Below are 20651 nucleotides of genomic sequence, written 5' to 3' on the forward strand. Positions count from 1 at the left end.
GGTGTAAATAATAGATGTAAGATGTATAGAAATAAGTTTGAAAATTGTGACTTGTAAATACCTTATTACCAATAAATGGTGTCTATATCTATGTCTAAATCTTGCATACCAAAATTTCAACAAAAAGGATATTTTTACCTTCGGTAACGATAGTAATGTTACGGCCATCCTCAAGTCGGTAAATAAATTCCAAATAAATCCTGTGAGGTGGCAGCCCTAACACGAGTTTTCGAGCGGAACTATTATTGGGTTTTATTTATGGGCTTTCTCTATATTACCTATTTCTTATGTATTGATGTTTAAGATAATACTATGAAACATAGTATTGATGGTTTGTTTATTGTTTATACAGTGTGTAAATCCAATACGGGCGAATATTCAAACGGTGGTTAGCATAGGACCTAAAAAGTATATTGAGATAGATTTTACTTAGAAATGCATTGAAAATTTTAACCATACAAAATAATTCGGCCCGCAATGTAATACACCACACACGTTACGGGATACGAGCTTTTTAAAGTAACTGTCAACGCTTGTTGGCAGTTGAAAAGCTCGTATCTCGTAATGTCATTATCATCTTCTGTTTCTTAATGTTTACAGTACATTGCTGCTCGGTACATGTGGAAAAAAATAATCACGGGGTCATAATTAAGTGTAACTTAAAAAAACATCTTAATTAATGATAAGACGGGTAAATTCTATATCTGGTTTAATTTATTGCCCGTATTTGACTTACACACTGTATTGTGAGTAGGTATAGTTAGTAAGTATCGCGTTCCCCAATCTTTTTTACGTATTAAAACGGGTCACTCATGTATTTAAAGTCGATTATTGCTCGACATGCTGCGTTGGTCCGTCAACGCGGTACATCCGTTGAAGAAGCTCCTCGTTATGGAGCGAAACATGCCGATGCCGACATCGACTTAAAATACCTAGTGCATTAATGAATTAATGAAAAACTTTATTTCCAATTTTCAAATTCTTATGGCGTATACCGTGTCAGTTTTGACACTGTCAATGACTCATGGTACGGGTACTGTTGGGTTTATATATCCCTATAACAATATACTTCCGACTTAGTCATAAATATTGCTTAATTTATTACTTAAACTTCCATCTTGTCCACAGTGTCTAATGATGCGCCGGGGCAGACCTAGGCCGTGACGTCACGCCGCCATGCCGCCGCTCGCGCTGCTGCTGCTGCTCCTAGTGCACGGGGACACCAAGACCGTGCAGCAGGACAAGCTCGGTGAGTGATTATGCACTTTATTGTTCACAACTTAAGGTATATTTTCGCTTATAACAGTGGCTAAAGATGCGCCGCAGACTTGGGCCGTGACGCCACGCCGCGCTTCTGATCGCTGTGGTGAGTGATGCTTACTATTATCACGTCGTCGACGGTTTTATTGCGGTTGTACAGTCAGCAATATTATTCGCTTAGCATCTTTGCTTTGCATGTAGAGTTTTATGCAGGGGGGAGGGTCACTTTTCTCTGCAGCTGAAAAAACGGGAAATAAATTCAAACCTCATTGTTAATTCGTAGTCTTAAAAATTGTACGTGTAAGAAAAATACAAAAAATGATACTATTTATAGAATGGTAATCTTTGCGTTAAGTACACAGATTGCGCCTTATAAAAGGTTAAGTATTCGTATCGACGAAAAACACAAAGCACAAACGAGTCATTTACCTAACGTATGTATACCTACATAAGAAATTATAATCTATATTAGGTACGTAAGTAAAATCGTACGTGTTGCATAAACCCTTCAATCGCTACTCCATTACAGCACTGCCCTCCAATTTCCCCGCATAGATTTAACGAATAATTGTCACCGTCGATAGCGTAATGTAAGAGCGCGCCAGCGGGTCGTTTGGTCGCTGTTTAATTACATCGAACGGGCGTACGTGGACGTGGGTGTGAGGTGAAATGTTGCAGTGAGCCTTGGTAGTGAATATTAGGAGAATGATTATTAAAATTGTATGATACAAATACAATTTAACCCTTTAACGGCCCAGATTATAAGAAAACAAGCCTCATTGCCACCAGTCTTAAATACTAAACTAGATGACGTATTATTAGGATGGTATTGTTATCGTTTTAATTTTTTTTGTGTTCTAAGTATAAAGGGAAAAGATGAACTGAGTATGAAACGAATATTGATATAGCAAATCAAATGAACAAAGATTTTCATTATTGATGATCAAGGATAGTCGATAGAGGAGGATCAAGGCAAAATAATATAAAATCGAACTCCTCGTTTGATGCCGATTTAAGTTTTAAATCGCAACTTGTTTGGTAATTATTATAGTGCGACTTTGTCACGACTATAATATTGACAAATTTTTGAACAAGGAAGAGGTTTTATACTCGTACTGTTAAAGTCATTAGATTAGGGCTTTTTGAACGTTTTACATATTCTCGTTTTACGACTGGCTAGCCAATCGCTTGATATTGTTCAACTCTATTGCCTAGAGGTAATAAGGGTGACGCCTGGTAGCTAAAGCTATTATATTTACCTAGAGCAAGTGATTCGAGGAGAATCGCAGGCCATTTATGAATTTGAACCGGACCACATAAGTATTTATGATCTATTATTATAAAGTAACTCTATCTTAAGGTCAAACTTTTGCAAAATCAGGGTAAAACTCCGTTATCTCATGCTGCCCATCGTCGTAAGAACACAAATAGCGGAGACAACTATTCGGTAAACTCAATGACCTGGAACCTTATTTAGTATATCCGAGGCAAATGGGGTGGAATGCCTTTTCTTAGTGGATATTTTCTACCATAACTGTACATTGTGTTTTATGATGTAACCGTTATCAGTTGACCACGTTTTCGGCCGTTAAACTTTCATAATATATAACTGTTACGGTAAAAAACTCGTTAAATAAAAACGCATTTAACCTTGTTAAAACTAGTTTTCCGGAACGCCTGGGAAACACTTTGTTAACAGTCATCATCTTCCTCGCGTTGTCCCGGCATTTTGCCACGGCTCATGGGAGCCTGGGGTCCGCTTGGCAACTAATCCCAGTAATTGACGTGGGCACTAGTTTTTACGAAAGCGACTGCCATCTGATCTTCCAACCCAGAGGGTAAACTTGGTCCGTATTGGGATTAGTCCGGTTTCCTCACGATGTTTTTCCTTCACCGAAAAGCGACTGGTAAATATCAAATGATATTTCGTACATAAGTTCCGAAAAACTCATTGGTACGAGCCGGGGTTCGAACCTGCGACCTCCGGATTGCAAGTCGCACGCTCTTACCGCTAGCCCACAAGCGCTTCACCAGCGGTAGAAGCTAGTAAAATACATGGCATAATTTTTATTTAGACTACAATCAAAAACTCATTAACTAAAGTGTTATTTCACAACGGCGTAGTAATAAATTCATTTTTATTTCCAAATAACCGATTAACCTTAATAAGATTCCAAACATGGAACGATATCGAAGGGCACTCCGTCAACAGAAAACAAACATGAACCGGCTCCATGTATGATTGTTTATCAAATCTGTAACACCAATAAGTCCTTGATGTTTTCCGTATGTAAATAACTCCGAGGGGTTGTCGATAGCGTAGGTCGAAAGATTTAGCCGGGTTTGTTTCGGCTGAAAGTTACGAGTCAAAGCTGATTTAGGCTTGTTTCAGGTCGGCCCTGACAACGGTCACGCGCATACAACGCTATAGTAAATTAACCAGTAATATATGATCACGCGCCATGTTGCGGAATTTCACTGGAACTAATTTTTTCATACTATACTGAACTGTCACATGAGAATAATAGCGCCCGCTTGACAATTATCATATATCACTGGTCAGGATTTACATGTGTGCGATTTTGACAAGTATTGACAGCATGCGTTCAGCTACGCTTGATAAAACTCAGGATTGATAGTCAGGAGAAGACTTGAAACCAAAAGCTGAAAGAAGTGCGCCCAAATCACGTTAAGAGAACGTGCTCAGATCCTTCTTTCTACATTTTAAAGATCTATCTCTCGATAAAGATAAACGTAATAAAGAAACCTATCTTTTTTATGTTAATGTGTTAAATCGCTACATGCGAAAGGTTATGTATGCGGAGAAAAAGCACATGTCCCGCTGATTTAACTAAAGTTACATGAGTTTTAGTTTGGATTACAGAGTTTCAGATCGAACATCAACTCTCTGGAATTTTACTACATACCTAATAAAATTCCAGAGAGTTGTTTTAAATTCGCAACGAGATACTGATAGGGACCGCGTGCACGCTGGAAGGACTGCCATCTTGTGGACTAAATTGGAAACTTAAACTTGACATAGAAACTTCACGCCAAAGCAAGTGCTGCCCCCTACAGTGCACGCACGCTCCCTTGTGCGTTGTAGGTTCTGCCATCTTGTGCACTAAATCGGAAACTTAAACTTGAATTTTACACTGCGTCAATAATAAACAAGGGGCTCTTGTGCCCCCTACGGTTCATGCACGCCCCATAAGATTCTTCTATGAGTACTGGCATACACCATACACAGTTATTAAAAAACTATTTAAAATTTATGAACTCTATTTCGGCCGCATGTAAATTCAGGTTTGCATAATTCCGGCCGCCGAATGAATCCTCGTCAAAATATGCCACAGCCAAGCGTTGCAACGTGTCACACTGAAATGTGGCTATTTGTTTGATATAACAAAGGTGACTAAAACTAAATATAGGACAAAAGGCAGCTAAATATTGAAGTAGTCCCTACTAATATTACCTACCTATAAATGCAAATAACTCTGTCTGCCTGTCTTTCTGTCTGTGTTACCTTTTCACGCTTAAACCGAAGAACCGTTTATGATAAAATTAGTGGAGATCAAGAGATCATATTAACGTTTTATCATTCTAAAATCGCTCGTCACGTTTCACTATTACTTATATCGAGTCCGTTTGCCTTTGCGGCTGTGGAATGAAGTGTCGCCCGCGGTATTCCCGGACCGGTACAACATTCGAACATTCAAAGAAAGCATCTTAAACGCCGGCAACGCACTTTTAATCCCTCTGGTGATGCGAGTGTCCATGGGCGACGGTAATCGCTTATTATCAGTCATTCCTCTGTTCGTTTGCTTCATAAATCATAAAAAAACGTGCAGGCCGAAAGTTCAGTCAGTCACTACTCGAGTCAAGTATCGACCGGGCCAGGATCAGGTACGGTCCCTGAACCCCACTCACCACAACGTCATATCATAAAGAGAATACCTGTTACTTACGTCCTTTTGACGTCTAAGGGTGAAACTAGTTATTTTATCTCCAAGCCTTTGTGGCCTTTGCTCGAAGAATTTGTACTAAGATTTATGGAGTTGTAGTGCTTTGCCTTATGGCTTTGTCCGCGATCAGTTCCCTTTACCAAGTTTTATTTTTCGTGAGATAACGATGTTCGTTTTTTAGGACCTCAATATATCTTATGAGTTTAGATCGCTTTTTAGGTGTTTTCGTAAAGGTTATGTTACCAATGTTATTTACAGAATGGCCCAAAAATTTTCTATTTTTATTTTTGATAATTTTAACAAAGTTTTGCGTTTGTGTATAAACCCCAAAAAAATTTTGAAGATAGGTAGTATGTTTGGTTTCAGTTAAACGATTATAGTTTTAATTTTAAATGACATTTTGTATACAATACGTGCAAATAAGAAAATGATTGCTAAATTTATCATCAACGTGTGTCGTAAATAATAACGAATATTTAAAAGTTTACGTCCCGCTCTGTATAAGTATTTATACATTTTATAAGTGTAAACTGAATTCTCGGAACCAACCAATTTACACATTTTATAAAAAGCGGCCAAGTGCGAGTCGGACTTGCCCATGAAGGGTTCCGTATTTAGGCGATTTATGACGTATAAAAAAAAAACTACTTACTAGATCTCGTTCAAACCAATTTTCGGTGGAAGTTTACATGGTAATGTACATCATATATTTTTTTTAGTTTTATCATTCTCTTATTTTAGAAGTTACAGGGGGGGGGGGACACACATTTTACCACTTTGGAAGTGTCTCTCGCGCAAACTATTCAGTTTAGAAAAAAATGATATTAGAAACCTCAATATCATTTTTGAAGACCTATCCATAGATACCCCACACGTATGGGTTTGATGAAAAAAAAATTTTTGATTTCAGTTCGAAGTATGGGGAACCCCAAAAATTTATTGTTTTTTTTTTCTATTTTTGTGTGAAAGTCTTAATGCGGTTCACAGAATACATCTACTTACCAAGTTTCAACAGTATAGTTCTTATAGTTTCGGAGAAAAGTGGCTGTGACATACGGACGGACAGACAGACGGACAGACCGACAGACAGACAGACAGACAGACAGACAGACAGACAGACATGACGAATCTATAAGGGTTCCGTTTTTTGCCATTTGGCTACGGAACCCTAAAAATGATCTCCACTTTATGTAAATATATAAAAATTAAAGTATTTTAGCATTCACCTTGACTAAATTCAAATGTTAAAAGTACACTGACACGGACCGCTGGTGCTAGTATTACCTAACTATTTTATACACTCACTTCAAATCAATAAAGCAAATATCGCATTAATGTGAATCTAAACTGGCACGTGTCAAGACTAAAACGAAAATGGATAGCTATTTCTAAATTAACGTATTATCGGGTATTAAAGTAAGAATTAAAATTTTGCTTAAATTATCATTTTATGAAGTGCTTAAAGTAGGGCCTGAAATTGGTGGGCCGGGCCGGCCTTTTAAAAACATTTTTTAAAATTAAATGTCTAGTTAGACGTTAAATAAACCATTGATATCTAACGAAAGAATATCTTCATCATAATTACCTCCGCGAGCGATAAAATATTTCATAATAAACTTAAGAAAATGTTGGTCGACCTGTGTTGCTACAGTGTGAATGAATTTATTTTAAGGAAGTGTGAATAAACAATAATATTCGATAAAAAAACGGAGATATTAAATGAGTAAATATAATAATTGTATTTCTAATAATTAAAATTGTATTTAATAGAACTAAACAGACGAACATTGTAATGTTATATAAATCTATTTATAATAATATGGTTGCCATTGGTGTAGTAAATATTATGATGGTAAGAGAATTGACGTGTAAAATTTGTACAATTTTATCAATACTCATACTCATACTCATACTCATTTATTCATAATATTATTATATATTACACGTCACAATTTTATTTACATGAGATAGATTACTAGGTTGTTTAGTGTTACAGAGATTAGATTATTATTACAGTTTCGGTTATAAATAAATATGTCAATTAATTTTACAATAATAAGCGTTATATAAATAAAAATTAAATTTGATCCATGATGTTATGTTGAATATACCTAAATTGAGTCATAATTTCAGATTGTAGAATTCATTCAGGCTATAAAAAGCGTGGGAGAAGAGCCATTTTTTCAATTCCCGCGTAAATGAGTTCGACGATTCTATTAAAGTAATGTCTATGGGCAATTTGTTAAATACTTTTGGGCCCAGTACCTGCATGGTCTTGGAGGACTTAGTCAGTCGGTGGCTGGCAGGGAGTAGGCGTTCTTTGCTTCCTAGACGGGTACGGGTGAGCTTGCTTGTATTAAATGTATCTTATCTTATCTTATCTTATCTAATGGGAAACCTATCCTTGTAATACTGCGTAGGTATGCAAATATGTGACCTATAAAGAAATAAGGTATACTAAGTAACATATTTTAGGTGATATAATATTATATATGTACGTGATTTATTGTACTATGATAACTCTGAAATCACAAACAAAAATCCTGGTCACCATACAATTGTTGAGTTGAACTGGAACACCAATTTTAGTGTTCCGTATAAAATAAAGATTACTATCGCGTACATATACCTAGGTACCTTGTGTCACAAAAGTGTAATTCTGTGTATTTGTAAAGAAATAAATACTACTTACAAAATTTCATATATAGGTTACAGTTAATTTTTAATAAAACACGTAAACATTATTAAGTAATTAAAAATTTTAACAAATTCCCAGCATTTATTAAATCAGTATTTCAAATTTTGCAGAGTTATTCATTAAACCAATTGGTATTTATTATTACATTCCGTTGTTTAATATACTATCTCTTTTATTTTATTCCCGGATTAAATATATATTAAATAATATACATAATAAGGTAAGGTACAATGAAAATGGAAATCTGTTATTGTGTTATTCCCGTATCCCAGCGTTTCCGCGTTGAATCGCGATGGATAAACCTTTGCACCAGAAATGACTCGGAGCGGGGATCAAGTCCCCTCTCTCGCAACCGACTCCCGAGCTCGCTTACGGCTCGGCCACAACATTGAGCGACTTGCGACGGCGGCAGCGACAACCATAGGTGGGAACGAAAGGTCCGATCGCTGTGTCTCGCTCCAACCTATGGTTATCGCTGCCGCCGTCGCAAGTCGCTCAATTTCGTGGCCAAGCCGTTAGGACAGACCGTGGCTGTGAGCACCAATGTTCGGTGGTCTCGCACAGGAACAAGGAAATAGCCGCCCAAGGACACATACTTTCCAAGCTTTCTAAGGGCGGCTATCTCAGGAGTTGCACCTGCTAATCCTGCTGATGTGCGACTTATGTGCGAAGCAGCACAAGTGCTGAACCATGTAACATCCTAAAGCAGGCCCTTTCCGTTTTGCCAAGGCACCAACTTCATACCATCCGGCCTCTTGCCATTAGACGGGGGCTCAATCAAACATTGTAAATAGTATATTGCAGTGCCCAACAGGGTTCACAAAGACCTAGCTTATAAGTTTACCACCTGTACAATTACTTTGTGAAATTGCAATAAAATATTGAGTATTGAGTTGAGTATTGAACAATGAACATGGCACATTTGCTGAGACTATCACCCTGCTTTCTAAACTGAAACAGATGGCATATAATTTCGAAAGAAAAAGTGATGTGATGAAGGCCTCCAGTGCTCAGAGCTGGGATCAAAAAATCAGGGTCTACTTTTTGATGGTTACTTCTTGTTTTTAGATATGGGGCTTCCGTAAATGTAGAAGACACTGGCTTGATCCTTGGAGGCTTTGGTCACTTTTTATTCCGTACTTAATAATATGTTCCGTATATATTATATGACATTTATTCTAGTTTACTTTTACTTTTACTATTGAAACCTACACAAAGATAAACACAGAAACAACTTTATAATTTAGTACTTGACTTATTCCAACTTCAATTAATACAATTTATTCTAAACTCAAATTCACTTTAGGTGTTTACAGTTTCAATCGACGGCGACGACTGACTACTCCGGGTAGGAGGGCCCCGTTTTATACCTGATACTGGCAGTGTTACTGTACCCGCAAAATTTATTAAAATGAAAACAATCAGAAATAATTACTTAAGATGTGGGTAGTTGCCGTGGTTGTTACACTATAGTAATTTTCCAACTTAATTTGCCTTGTTTCCTATTAAAAAAACCGGCCAAGTGCGAGTCGGACTCGCGCACGGAGGGTTCCGCACCATCAACAAAAAATAGAGCAAAACAAGCAAAAAAAAACATCAAGCAAAAAAACGGTCACCCATCCAAGTACTGACCCGCCCGACGTTGCTTAACTTCGGTCAAAAATCACGTTTGTTGTATGGGAGCCCCACTTAAATCTTTATTTTATTCTGTTTTTAGTATTTGTTGTTATAGCGGCAACAGAAATACATCATCTGTGAAAATTTCAACTGTCTAGCTATCACGGTTCGTGAGATACAGCCTGGTGACAGATGGACGGACGCACGGACGGACGGACGGACAGCTGAGTCTTAGTAATAGGGTCCCGTTTTTACCCTTTGGGTATGGAACCCTAAAAACAATTAATTGTTAGCCTAGCGCAAATACTTTAAGCGATAGACAGCCGATAGCCATTAAAAGCCAGTACACCCAGCTTCAATAAAACTCTTTCACCGCAGCATTTATAGCCGCAGTAAATTTTTAACGGCGAGTAATCACTCGATTACAGCCAAAATGGGCTTTGTTTAAGCAATTTTGTTATATTAATTACGTGGACCCAAATTACAGTTTCTGAGTGCTTTCCTTAACTTTGCAATTCTTGATTACGGCACGATCGCTATAAAGTTATTTAGTGATCGCTCGTAATTACGCTTGGACTTGAACTGTAATTTGTTACTTAACCTGTGCTTAAGTTGGTCATGTAGAGGTTTTCGTGGCTTCAAGTTAGGTTTTGGTTGAGCTAATCTTTAGGGGCTTAAGTTGATAGGAGGATTCGTTGTTCATTTGTTACTGCTTGTAGCTTTGGTTGGTTGTACAGTGAGATAAGTGCAGTCAAAAGTGTAAACGGGTCCTTACCAGCAGTAGGTTATTGAGTACTTATTATTGTATATTTGTTGATTTGAAATGAAATAATATTTTAAACAAGATCAATGTTCAAAGATGAAAAGGATACATTATTTACGGGTATAAAAAAAACTGAAAGTTGGTATATGTCACTTGACCAATGAAGCGACATCATTTTGCAATTTTTCTGTGCATTGGCAAGAACCTGAGCACGAGAATGTCAATATCACGAAAAAAATGATGTTTTTGTTTAAATGTATTAATTATTTTAGAATATTACGTTGTCTTTGAGTTTGTCTAATCGAAATAAACCTACCTATCTTTTTCGGCTGTAAGTTCAGTTCCGTCGTCGTCTCCCTTTGTGCGGTATATGTGGTCTACCTACTTCCTCAACTATTTACTCACTTGTGAAATTGCGCTCAAATTAATCCGCCATGTGCACTGCTCTGTACCTAATTTGTTCAAAATGTTTCACCGTTTATAATTCGGAACTTGTGCGTCAGTGGGGTGGCTATTTTTGGGTGCCGGGCGGTCAAATTTCTAAGTTTGTTTTAGAGAAACCTTGTTTTATTGCTGATTGTTGTTTGGTTCCAATTTTAAACAATCACGGTGGTAATTGGTTAACATGATAGGTTTGATTTTGAGGGGTAAAGTCGAAAATAGAAGCTTGAAATATAAGTTGAGTAAAAGTGGAATTTTCAGTTAATCATGTTTCGTACTTAATTAACTATTTCGTATTTTTTACTTAAATAAAAATTTTCTATTTAAAGGACTAGTAGTGGCATAATATTTCCTACAGCCTTACCTTCGTGTCACTATCCATCTTTTTTCTTGATCACATTGCTAGAATATAATTTATTAACAAGAACCAAGCATTGACTGTAAACTCGCCTTTAACTATATAATATTTACTTTAAAATATGTACAATCGTTACCAGCATATTGCTTTGTTTACAATGCTAGCTGTTACATAATATGTGACTGAATGATTATTGCCTTAACAAATTCAAATTGTGAAGAGTAAGCTATTTCATTCTCTCAAGTGCTCAGAATTTTTGCTCAAGTATTTTTAATAATGTCTAGTTCATCAGAATATGACAGTTTTCTTGTTAATAAAATGTGTCTAGAATAAATTGCTTATTATTTACAGCGTGAATTAATACGCAGACAGCCATTTTATTTATAAACTTTGTCGTTTTTCTGGAAATGCCACATAAATGCTAAATGTTTCTGTGAGGCTGATCTAAATTCATGTTTTATTAACATAATTATTGGCATTTTCTGAGAATTGAGGTTTATTATGAAATTTTTACTACAAAATATACAAATTAGGAATAAACATTGAATATAATAGCGTGTAAGACGTCTTCATATTTAGATTAAAATAATTATGCTCTTAGATTTCAAGGATTCATCCATCCATTATATGTGAAAACAGAGATACGGGTAATAACTACCCGATATCCTTCTGAGTGAAAAGGTCTCCAGACTTGACCTCTAGTCTCGAGTATGTCCTATGATTTATAAAGCATTACTAAATGGACGTACATTTAACCTAAGGGCCCGATTCGGATTTTGTAATAGATATCTATTAGACATCGCCAAGATACGGTAACGATATGTTTAAGATCTAACCTGTCAAATTTGACATTTCCGCGATTCTGGAGATACTTTTGAACGATTTCCACAAGATATTACTTAGAGATCGAATTCACATCTAATAGATATCTAACACGATCTATCGTAAAAGTGACATTGGTTGCCCGAATTGCGCTGCAAAAGAGAACTAGTTGAAATCTAAACTAAGTATAACGTATCTAGAATGGATCTAGTACGTGTCGTCTCTTGTGAATATCTTGAAGTTCGAATACGGCAGTAAGTCTCCAAGGACTGGTTATTAATGTAATGAGTCTTAGATACAGCCTTATTTATCAAGTACTTTAATATAGTCTGAAAGAGTAAATATCTTCAGTACACATTTATACACGAGTCTATCGCGCGTCTATAAATGTGAGTTAATATGTGTTCAAACCGCGAAAGTTTTAAATATTAAATATCTTTATGTTTTCGGTATATTTTTTGTACTGATCTACAAGAGGTTTTCCAGTTAAGTATTTGATTAACTACACGATGAATAAAACGGTATTTTTTTAGTCAAAATAAATGATGTTTCAAACACAATAATACAATTTCATTTTATGTTTTTATATAACTTGTTACGTGACGGACAGACAGCATAAGCTTGGCGTGGATTTGCCAGCACGTGTTAGTACAAAACCTGAGCGTGGGAGTGGAATTTTTCCGCACCCCGGGCCCTAATTATAAAGTCAATGACGAGAATAAACTCCATTCAAATCTTTCTTCAAAACAGCTTGGAGGCAAATGGTTGTTTTTATTCAATTTCGTTTTAATCGAGCTTTCCACGTGGCCAGCAGCGTAATTGCAAAGCGTTATAATTAAATACCGACCTTAAAATGTATAGAATGAATGTCAAATGAAATAGAAGATCATCACGATGGGAGGTAATGTTTCATTATAGGATGGATCAACTTTTTGTTGTTGTTATTACCTATGTCCCGTTGTCCAAGGGTTAACAGTCGTTTAGTTTGTTGGAACAAATGTTAAACGGCTAAGCCAAATATTTCAACCAAGGTGTAGGCTTAGTAAAGTCAGAGCTTGGCTCTTGACGAGATGAGATTTTTTACGGTAAGACTCACTAGCTAGTCTCGGCCGCGAATCGATTATGAAAGGTTTTTGGTAAAATGATTTCTAATTTGCCTAGAGATAGCCCATCATGGAAATGGCTTTCAACTATCACAAAAATTCATGTTAGGTAAAATCCAATATCTTAAAAGTAGTATTTAAGAAGTTGTCCAGTCCAGAGAAGCATAGGCATGGCAACCACTGACAAGAAAAAGTTGACTTCTAGTGAAATGAGTGTCTATATAAGAAAAACATTGCTCGACACTAAGGGTCGGTTGCACCCATTGATATAGTATAAAGAACTGGATACCCAATCAGCCGCCAAAAATGGCCCCACAAAAGTGATGTCAAAACAGATCATGCATTACTTTTTCGTTTAGTCTTGTTTGAAACGCTCAAATGTGAAGTTGTCAACAATTACGAAATGTGCCGTTAAAATATGTAAAAATAACAATGATAAAACAAGGAAAAAGGATGGAATGTATTTCTTTCGGTTAGTTCTTTGGATAGCATTACATAATTTATGTAATCTGGTGGTAATTTTATGGTTTTGATTAAATTAATTTGTTAGTACCAAAGAAGGGATGTCAAGGAACAAAATTCTAATGAGTCGATGTGAGGTCAATATTTTTTTTTTTTTATATGGAATTCATAAGAAATAATATTATGTTTAAATTGAAGATTTCCAAGAAAACCTATGCGACGTGCAAAGTGGACTGCTATTTAATTATAGCAAGAGATAGGGGTGATGCAGTTTTAAACAAGGCAAAACGGCACTTGTGTGTTCGGCCCATTTCCCTGTTTCCGACATATACACCACCAATAAGGGCTTATATCGACTAACTGTAAATGCTAAACCTGTCGGAACACAGTGACAACCACAGGATTTTTTTTATAAAGTATAGGTAGGCTTTATAAAAAAAATCCAATCAGTATCTAAATTTCCCCGTGCACCCGTGCTATGAGTAAATGTAGATCTTAAATACACAGTTATTTAATAAGTAGAATTTATTTCAAGGAAATTAGTATTTAAAGACGTATACTTACGAATTAAAAATTTAATTTGTTTGAATTTGAACCACGAATTAATTTTATTTGAGCTCCCGATTAAATTAAATTTGTTTTATTTATTACTTCAATTGGTTTTCCTGTACAGTAATACATATTAAAGTGTACCAAAGTGACTCCATTCGTTCATTATTCTCGTTTGACGTTGTTTGACGTAAATACGTTACGTTTAGTGCCAACGGACTAAATTTTTTAACAGTGTTGGTACTTATGTTTGCAAATTTGACACTTAATGCTTACGACATTAAGCTCTTTTCTGTACGAAACATTTATCTTGACTCAAAATTTACGTAAGCGTTTTTATCATCAATGCAAATGGTGCGAAACGTCATTGGGATCCACATTTCTTGACGTTTTTGTTCTGCTTTGTGTGTCTATTTCTTTTATATTAAGTCAGTGGTTGCACCAAACTGTTTGTCATCATTAAAGAGTTCGCAAAATTTTATTGTATGGAAAGTTTCATAGTAAACCGCTGCGGCGCACCGAGTGACGTTGATCTGTCATGTACGGATGGTGCAACTGGCACTAAGGCTAAGCGTATCCTGAGACGCAGGCAAGCTTTTAGCTACGCACGCTGCACGGTGTAGCGCATGGACGTTCCATACTTTAAAAAAACTGCTCTGAGGGGCTACCGCGAAAACAGAATTTCGCAAATTGCGGGGATCTTTCTCTTTTACTCCAATGAATGCGTAATTAGAGTGACAGAGAAAAATGCCCGCAATTTGCGAAATTCGGTTTTCGCCGTAACCCCTCTGCACTGTGTGAACTGCGTCGCCTGCGTCTCAGAATACACTTAGCCTAGAGAAACTTTAACATTTGGTAGACCTCATAAATCCAATTACTGTAAATTTTATACAAGCATTCTTCTTTTACATCGGCGACTGAAAACTGACCTGTTCTTTGTCAGTGAAATAACCGGCCTTCGCTATCGAAAATGAATTCTTTTTAAACAGCTCTAAAAGCCTGCATATTCCGTCGCTCTAACGAAATTGCATTTTGATTGTAGCCAGTCTCACGTGGCTGGTCGCAATCATTTGATATTATTGCATTTTATTACAGCCATATTAAATTCCGGTTTGCTCGAAAATGTCTCCAATTTTATCTCAAGCAAATTGAATTACTGGTGCGGAAGTTGGAAGGTTATTGTTTTTTGTTGTTTTTTTTTGAGTAATTAGACGAGTTTGAATTAAATGTTAGTAAATGAAGATAGACAGCCAATTCGAACGTACACTGACGTCAAAATAGAAAGTAGACATCATATTTATTTATTAGTGCATACAAACTTAACATACAATACATACCTAGAAATAAAACATAATTAAATAGCTAACCTACAAAACTTAAAAACTAAATCTAAAAATAAATAAAACTAATCTTAAAATAAATTATTACAAACTATCCCCCTGCGGAATGGTGCCGTAGATGCTGGCAGCATTTCCTCGTTGTATCGCAATGCTTATTCTTTGTGCGAGGAAGCTGGCAGATCTACGGTCACCAGTGGCGTCTGCTATCCTTTTGGATAGATCGTTAAATAGCGTAGACGCATTCGGACACCACGTCAAAATTATATCTAACATGTAACTGGGGCGAGTGAGACGTACGATATTTAAATGACATCACCATGAACCTATAATATTACGGACAGAGTTTCGCTTACAACACAACTGTGATTCCAACATCCACCAGTTTCATAGTATTTACGCGTGACACACACACATTGACAGCCCACATCCACCAGTTTACCGTCAGACGAATTGAAACGTCATTGAAGTAAACATGTCGAAGAAAAATATAAAATATGCCGGCATGCGTAGTTAAATCCTGCTAGAATTTGTACCGATCGAAAGAAAAAAAGTCACGGAATAACTTTTTATACTTAAGTTTATCAATTAGTACGTAAAATCACGATAATTTGTTGTTTATAAATTATCAAACTGCAAAACAGGAGTGTGACCAGGAACATGAATAGGGTAATTTCCCGAAAGTAGGGTAATTGATACCCTTCTTATTAAATCATTATGTATTAAGAGATCATTTAGGTAAATGGTTAAATTATTGATTGTGCATTTCAAACTAGGTCGGTATGGTAATTTCCCGATACTAAGGAGATTAGACGCTTACATGCATGTTTGATAGTTAACGTTTGTTTGTTATGTATTATAATTTTTTTGTTGAAAACCATATATGTTTCAAGTTAAATGTATAAATTAAAAAAACATGACGAACTGATTTCATTACGATGCTAGAGTCTGGCTAATGAAAGTTGAGCCTGAGATAACGCGGGAATTTCAATAAAAACCGCACCTGCCAATAAAATTACAATGAAATTAAATGACAGCTTGAAACTGACAGCTTATTTGATAGGAAAAAAAGTTGCCATATAAAAAGTTTTAAATAAATCTCAGGTTCAACTTTCATTAGCCAGACTCTAACTATCATTAGGTATTGAAAATAATGTTTGCACAAAGTAATTGTGCAATATTGCGCATTTTCAAGACCTATAAAATCAAATACGTACACACCTTTTTTATTGTCTAACGTAAAACTGTCCTAATTTTTTTATTTGAAAACAAGGACGATTGTTTAACCATTAGGGGAGAATTTGTGTTACATGGTAACACTCGTTTACACGCACACATTCAAACCGTCCGCCATTGCAGTGTCACAGTTTGTCTTAGGTGACAGTCCGTCCGTAATATTCTAGGTCCATGGACATCACTGACATTATTTAGATATGATTTAGGCCTGAAAATGTAAAATATGAAGTAAAAGAGATGTCATACCTATATACTAAAAAAAAATACCAAGCTCTTCAGTGGCCAACGCCGTAAATGAACCAGTGTCTTCAGCCAGCCTATTATGGATAGCTTTATCCATCTTTATCCACGTGATAAAATAACTGTCACTGTTTAACACCGTGGGAAAGAAAGTGACGGACACCGTTTTATCACGCTGTAGACAAGAACGACCATCATATCCGTACAGCTAACGCCATTACCTCACGGCCACCCGTTAACAGCGGTATTGTAACCAAGTATGTAATCTTTGAACAATCCTATACGGTATAACGAGAGAGATGATGCTGCTACTTATACCTATACAACTTGGTAACAAATCAATTGTTAGAGTACTTGCTAACTCTAACATTTACTTGATAAATATCTTGATAGTAATTTGGAACACGAAAGACGATTTCTTGAAATAAACTGATTTATTATAACTTGATAGGTGTGCACACTTATAGAGTAGCGAACGTGAATATATTGAATGCGTGAATAGGTACTTATTGACTAATTACGAAACCTTTATATAAACAAATGCTGATGGGGCAAATGAACAATATGATGCATGTGCAATTTACTTGTACATATTCCGGGGGGCGGTTGAGATGAGAGAAAGATGCTGCGTGAAAACTTGATCATACATTAAATCTAAGTAAAAGTAACTACTTTAAACGAAGGGGAAGTCGCTTTATCTACTCGCGAAGGATTTGTCTTCTCGCAGTGATCTTCGTCGCTGTGTTGGCGAGTCTCGCTGACTACTGCGAAGCGCGGAGACGCCCGGGGCGGGGTCGGCGTGGCAGCCGCTGGCTCCTCGACGACGGCTCGAGACGGCGTTGACGGCACTCTACATTGAACCCGTCGTATTATGATAATCAGTGCTGTAGTTCCGATTACTCCGAGGATCACGTATATCATAGCGTAGTGATGAATATCGTGATATGATATGCTCTCGGAGTTAACTTCGGTGTTCTTCAACTCCTTGATCTTTTCTCCAAGATTGTTAGTTTCTGTTTGCAGATCTTCAGATTCGTTTTTGTGCTGTAGGTGAGGTATGGTGATGTTGATAACGTGATTTATCGGTGCCATAACTGGGTTGTATAAATCTGGTTTCATTTTAATTTCGGACCAGTGAGGTTTATGCGGGAACACCGAGAAATTATCGGTCTTAATAATGCAGCCATGACCTACATTTATAAGCCCGGCATTCGTCAGCTGGTGAGCGGTTACTTGATCCGCGCACAGTGTTCGAACTTGACACTGCTCGCAACAAAAGTAAATATAGGTATTTAGTTCATTGCTCTCTATCCAGTCATTTATGCATGTTGTTGTGACAGTCTTACAGCCTGATTTGTCTGACTCACAAAAACTGTTGTCGCCTTTCAGTTGATAGACTGGTTTCTTGATGTAGCAAAAATAAGAGTCCGATGATATTGTACATGCTCTAATATCAGTTTCCGAGATAGGAATATACATATCTTTTTTCATGTTTATGGAGACATAATCTGATACAGGTATTACAGCGGTTATCCTGTTTCCAGCTTTTTTGGGTATCGGAATGACTTTTAGAAGTTCATAAACATCTCTGCTAATGAGAGGCAGCCTTATCTCGAAAATAAGGACGTCTTCCATCATCCTTGTCTTTACTTTTAGCAGGTTATATATCTTGCGGAGATCTGTGTGTAAGTTGTCGATTGGCAGGGAAACGTCTCTTGGTAGAATGCTTGATATTGTACTTAACTCATTAATAAGTTGTTCCGGAGTTAGCATGTGCAAATTGAAACGTCCTTGATAGATATCGGTGATGGTGTCTAATAACATGTCTTGCATTCCTTTTAGGTTGTGGAGCATATTACTTGCTATAGTGGCTCCTAAGTTGAAGTCGTTGATAATGTGGTTAGTTTCCACCTTTTGTTGTAACTTCTTGAAAGCGTCGTCCAAATAGTTCATATGTTGATGTATCATTTTATGTTGCTGATTCATAGTGTCCTCGGTACGTTTTAATAAATTATATTCCACTTCAACTATGGATGTTTGATTTTTCCAAAGAGATGCCATATGTTTAGCGTTGTCTCGTATAAGTGTAATATCTTTCTTATATTGTTCGGCGAACCTTTCATCCAATACGCCGAATAGACTATTAGCGATGTAACCGACACCGTTGGCAAGGCCGCGTCGGTGTCGTAGTACTTGTAGTGAGGTTTGTCGCGTGCTCGAATGCTGACTGAGTAACATCTGGTTATAGTACTCGAGTTCGGAGAATCCATGACGTAGTTGTAACGATATTATGTCACAATGGACTTGTGTCTTGATAGTTTCGCAGGTATCTTTTAAAAATCGGGTGTATTTTTGTAATGCGTTCGTTGCGTCCCAATAAGGCTCCATGTTATAATAGACGACTAGCTTCCATTCATCCCGAATTAACATCATGTCTGCTAATTTATCGAAGTATAGCCCCTGTGTTTCACGAAATGGTATTATGTTGACATCGCACTGACCGGTTGAGAGGCATGATAAAAATAATAACAGTGCAACGAACATTGATGACAGTGAAAACTTGGCCTTGTTTGCCTTTGGTTTTTGCGGACTCCTTGTTGAGCTTTGCTTATCGAGTTCTCGGTTATGTGGCGGCTTTCTCTGATGCATCTTAGGTAGTTCTTCTTCGGGGTGTTCCAACAAAATAGAGAGCTTGAGTACTGGACGCTTTAATGTGCCGTTTTTTGTTTTAAGTGTAACGACCCTTACATATCCGTCTTGTCCCGGATGTAGCTCTATAACTCTGCCCATTGCCCATTTGCCCGGTGGCAGGTAATCATCATGAATGAGAACGACGTCATTAAGGCTGATATTGGCTAGAGGCTTTTTCCATTTACTTCTGGAGTTTAATAGTGCTAGGTACTCAGAACGCCATCTTTTCCATAAATCTTGAAATATTTTCTGAGTGAGTTGCCATCTTGTACGTAAGTCTCTTTCTGTTTCTATCAATGTTAGAGTTGGCCCGCTGCTTAGAAAGTGCGAAGGAGTCAAATAGTTGATGTCATCAGGATCTTCTGATATAGCGCACAGTGGTCTCGAGTTCATACAACCTTCGATCTGTGCTAATAAACTGCTGAATTCTTCATAAGTGAGTTTTTGATCTCCGATAACCCGTTTTAAATGGTATTTGAACGCTTTGACACAACTCTCCCACAAGCCTCCTGCTGTTGGCCATGCGGGTGCATTGAAGTGCCAGTAGATTCCCATGTCGGATATCGCACCCAGACACTCTGAATTCACGATGTTCTGGATTTCGAGGTATTCTTCCTGGAGTGTCTTGCTTGCTTTAAGGAAGTTTCTCCCATTGTCGCTGTACATGTGTAAGGGAGTACCTCTTCGAGCTGCCATTCTGCGCAACGCCGCTATGAAAGCTGATGCAGTCATGTCCGATACCAGTTCGAGATGTACAGCTTTAGTGGCCATGCAGACAAACACGCAAACGTATCCTTTAGTAGTCTTAATGCCACGACCCTTGTTGGCCTTGAGGAACACGTGACCTGTGAAGTCTACGCCAGTGTGTTCAAAGGGACGAGATGGATTGCTTCTTGATGCAGGTAAGTCTCCCATGATTTGATTTTTCATATTAGCTTTTTGTTTTTTGCAGGTCACGCAGTGCTGAATAAATTGCTTAGTAGCGCTGTTGCCTCCGACGATCCAATATTTGTTTCTTATGAAATTTAGGGTTAAGCGTGTACCGCCGTGTAGAACCATTTTATGTGCGTTATCGATGATAAGGCTAGTTAAGCGATGCTTGTGTGGTA

General features: G+C 37.1%; 1 protein-coding gene across 2 annotated transcripts in view; it reads left to right on the forward strand.

Annotated features, from left to right (window-relative positions):
* Window positions 1-1147: 1147 nt before the first annotated feature.
* Window positions 1148-20651, forward strand: part of LOC134647777 (nephrin) — a 514499-nt gene continuing 494995 nt past the window's right edge. For both annotated transcript variants that reach the window (XM_063502080.1, XM_063502081.1), the window contains exon 1: window positions 1148-1249. In XM_063502080.1, the coding sequence (XP_063358150.1) occupies window positions 1177-1249 (73 nt within the window). In that variant the 5' untranslated portion in view covers window positions 1148-1176. The remainder of the gene's footprint in view (window positions 1250-20651) is intronic.

The sequence above is a fragment of the Cydia amplana genome, chromosome 5 (genome assembly GCF_948474715.1).
Source record: "Cydia amplana chromosome 5, ilCydAmpl1.1, whole genome shotgun sequence".
Classification (NCBI taxonomy): Eukaryota; Metazoa; Arthropoda; class Insecta; order Lepidoptera; family Tortricidae; genus Cydia; species Cydia amplana.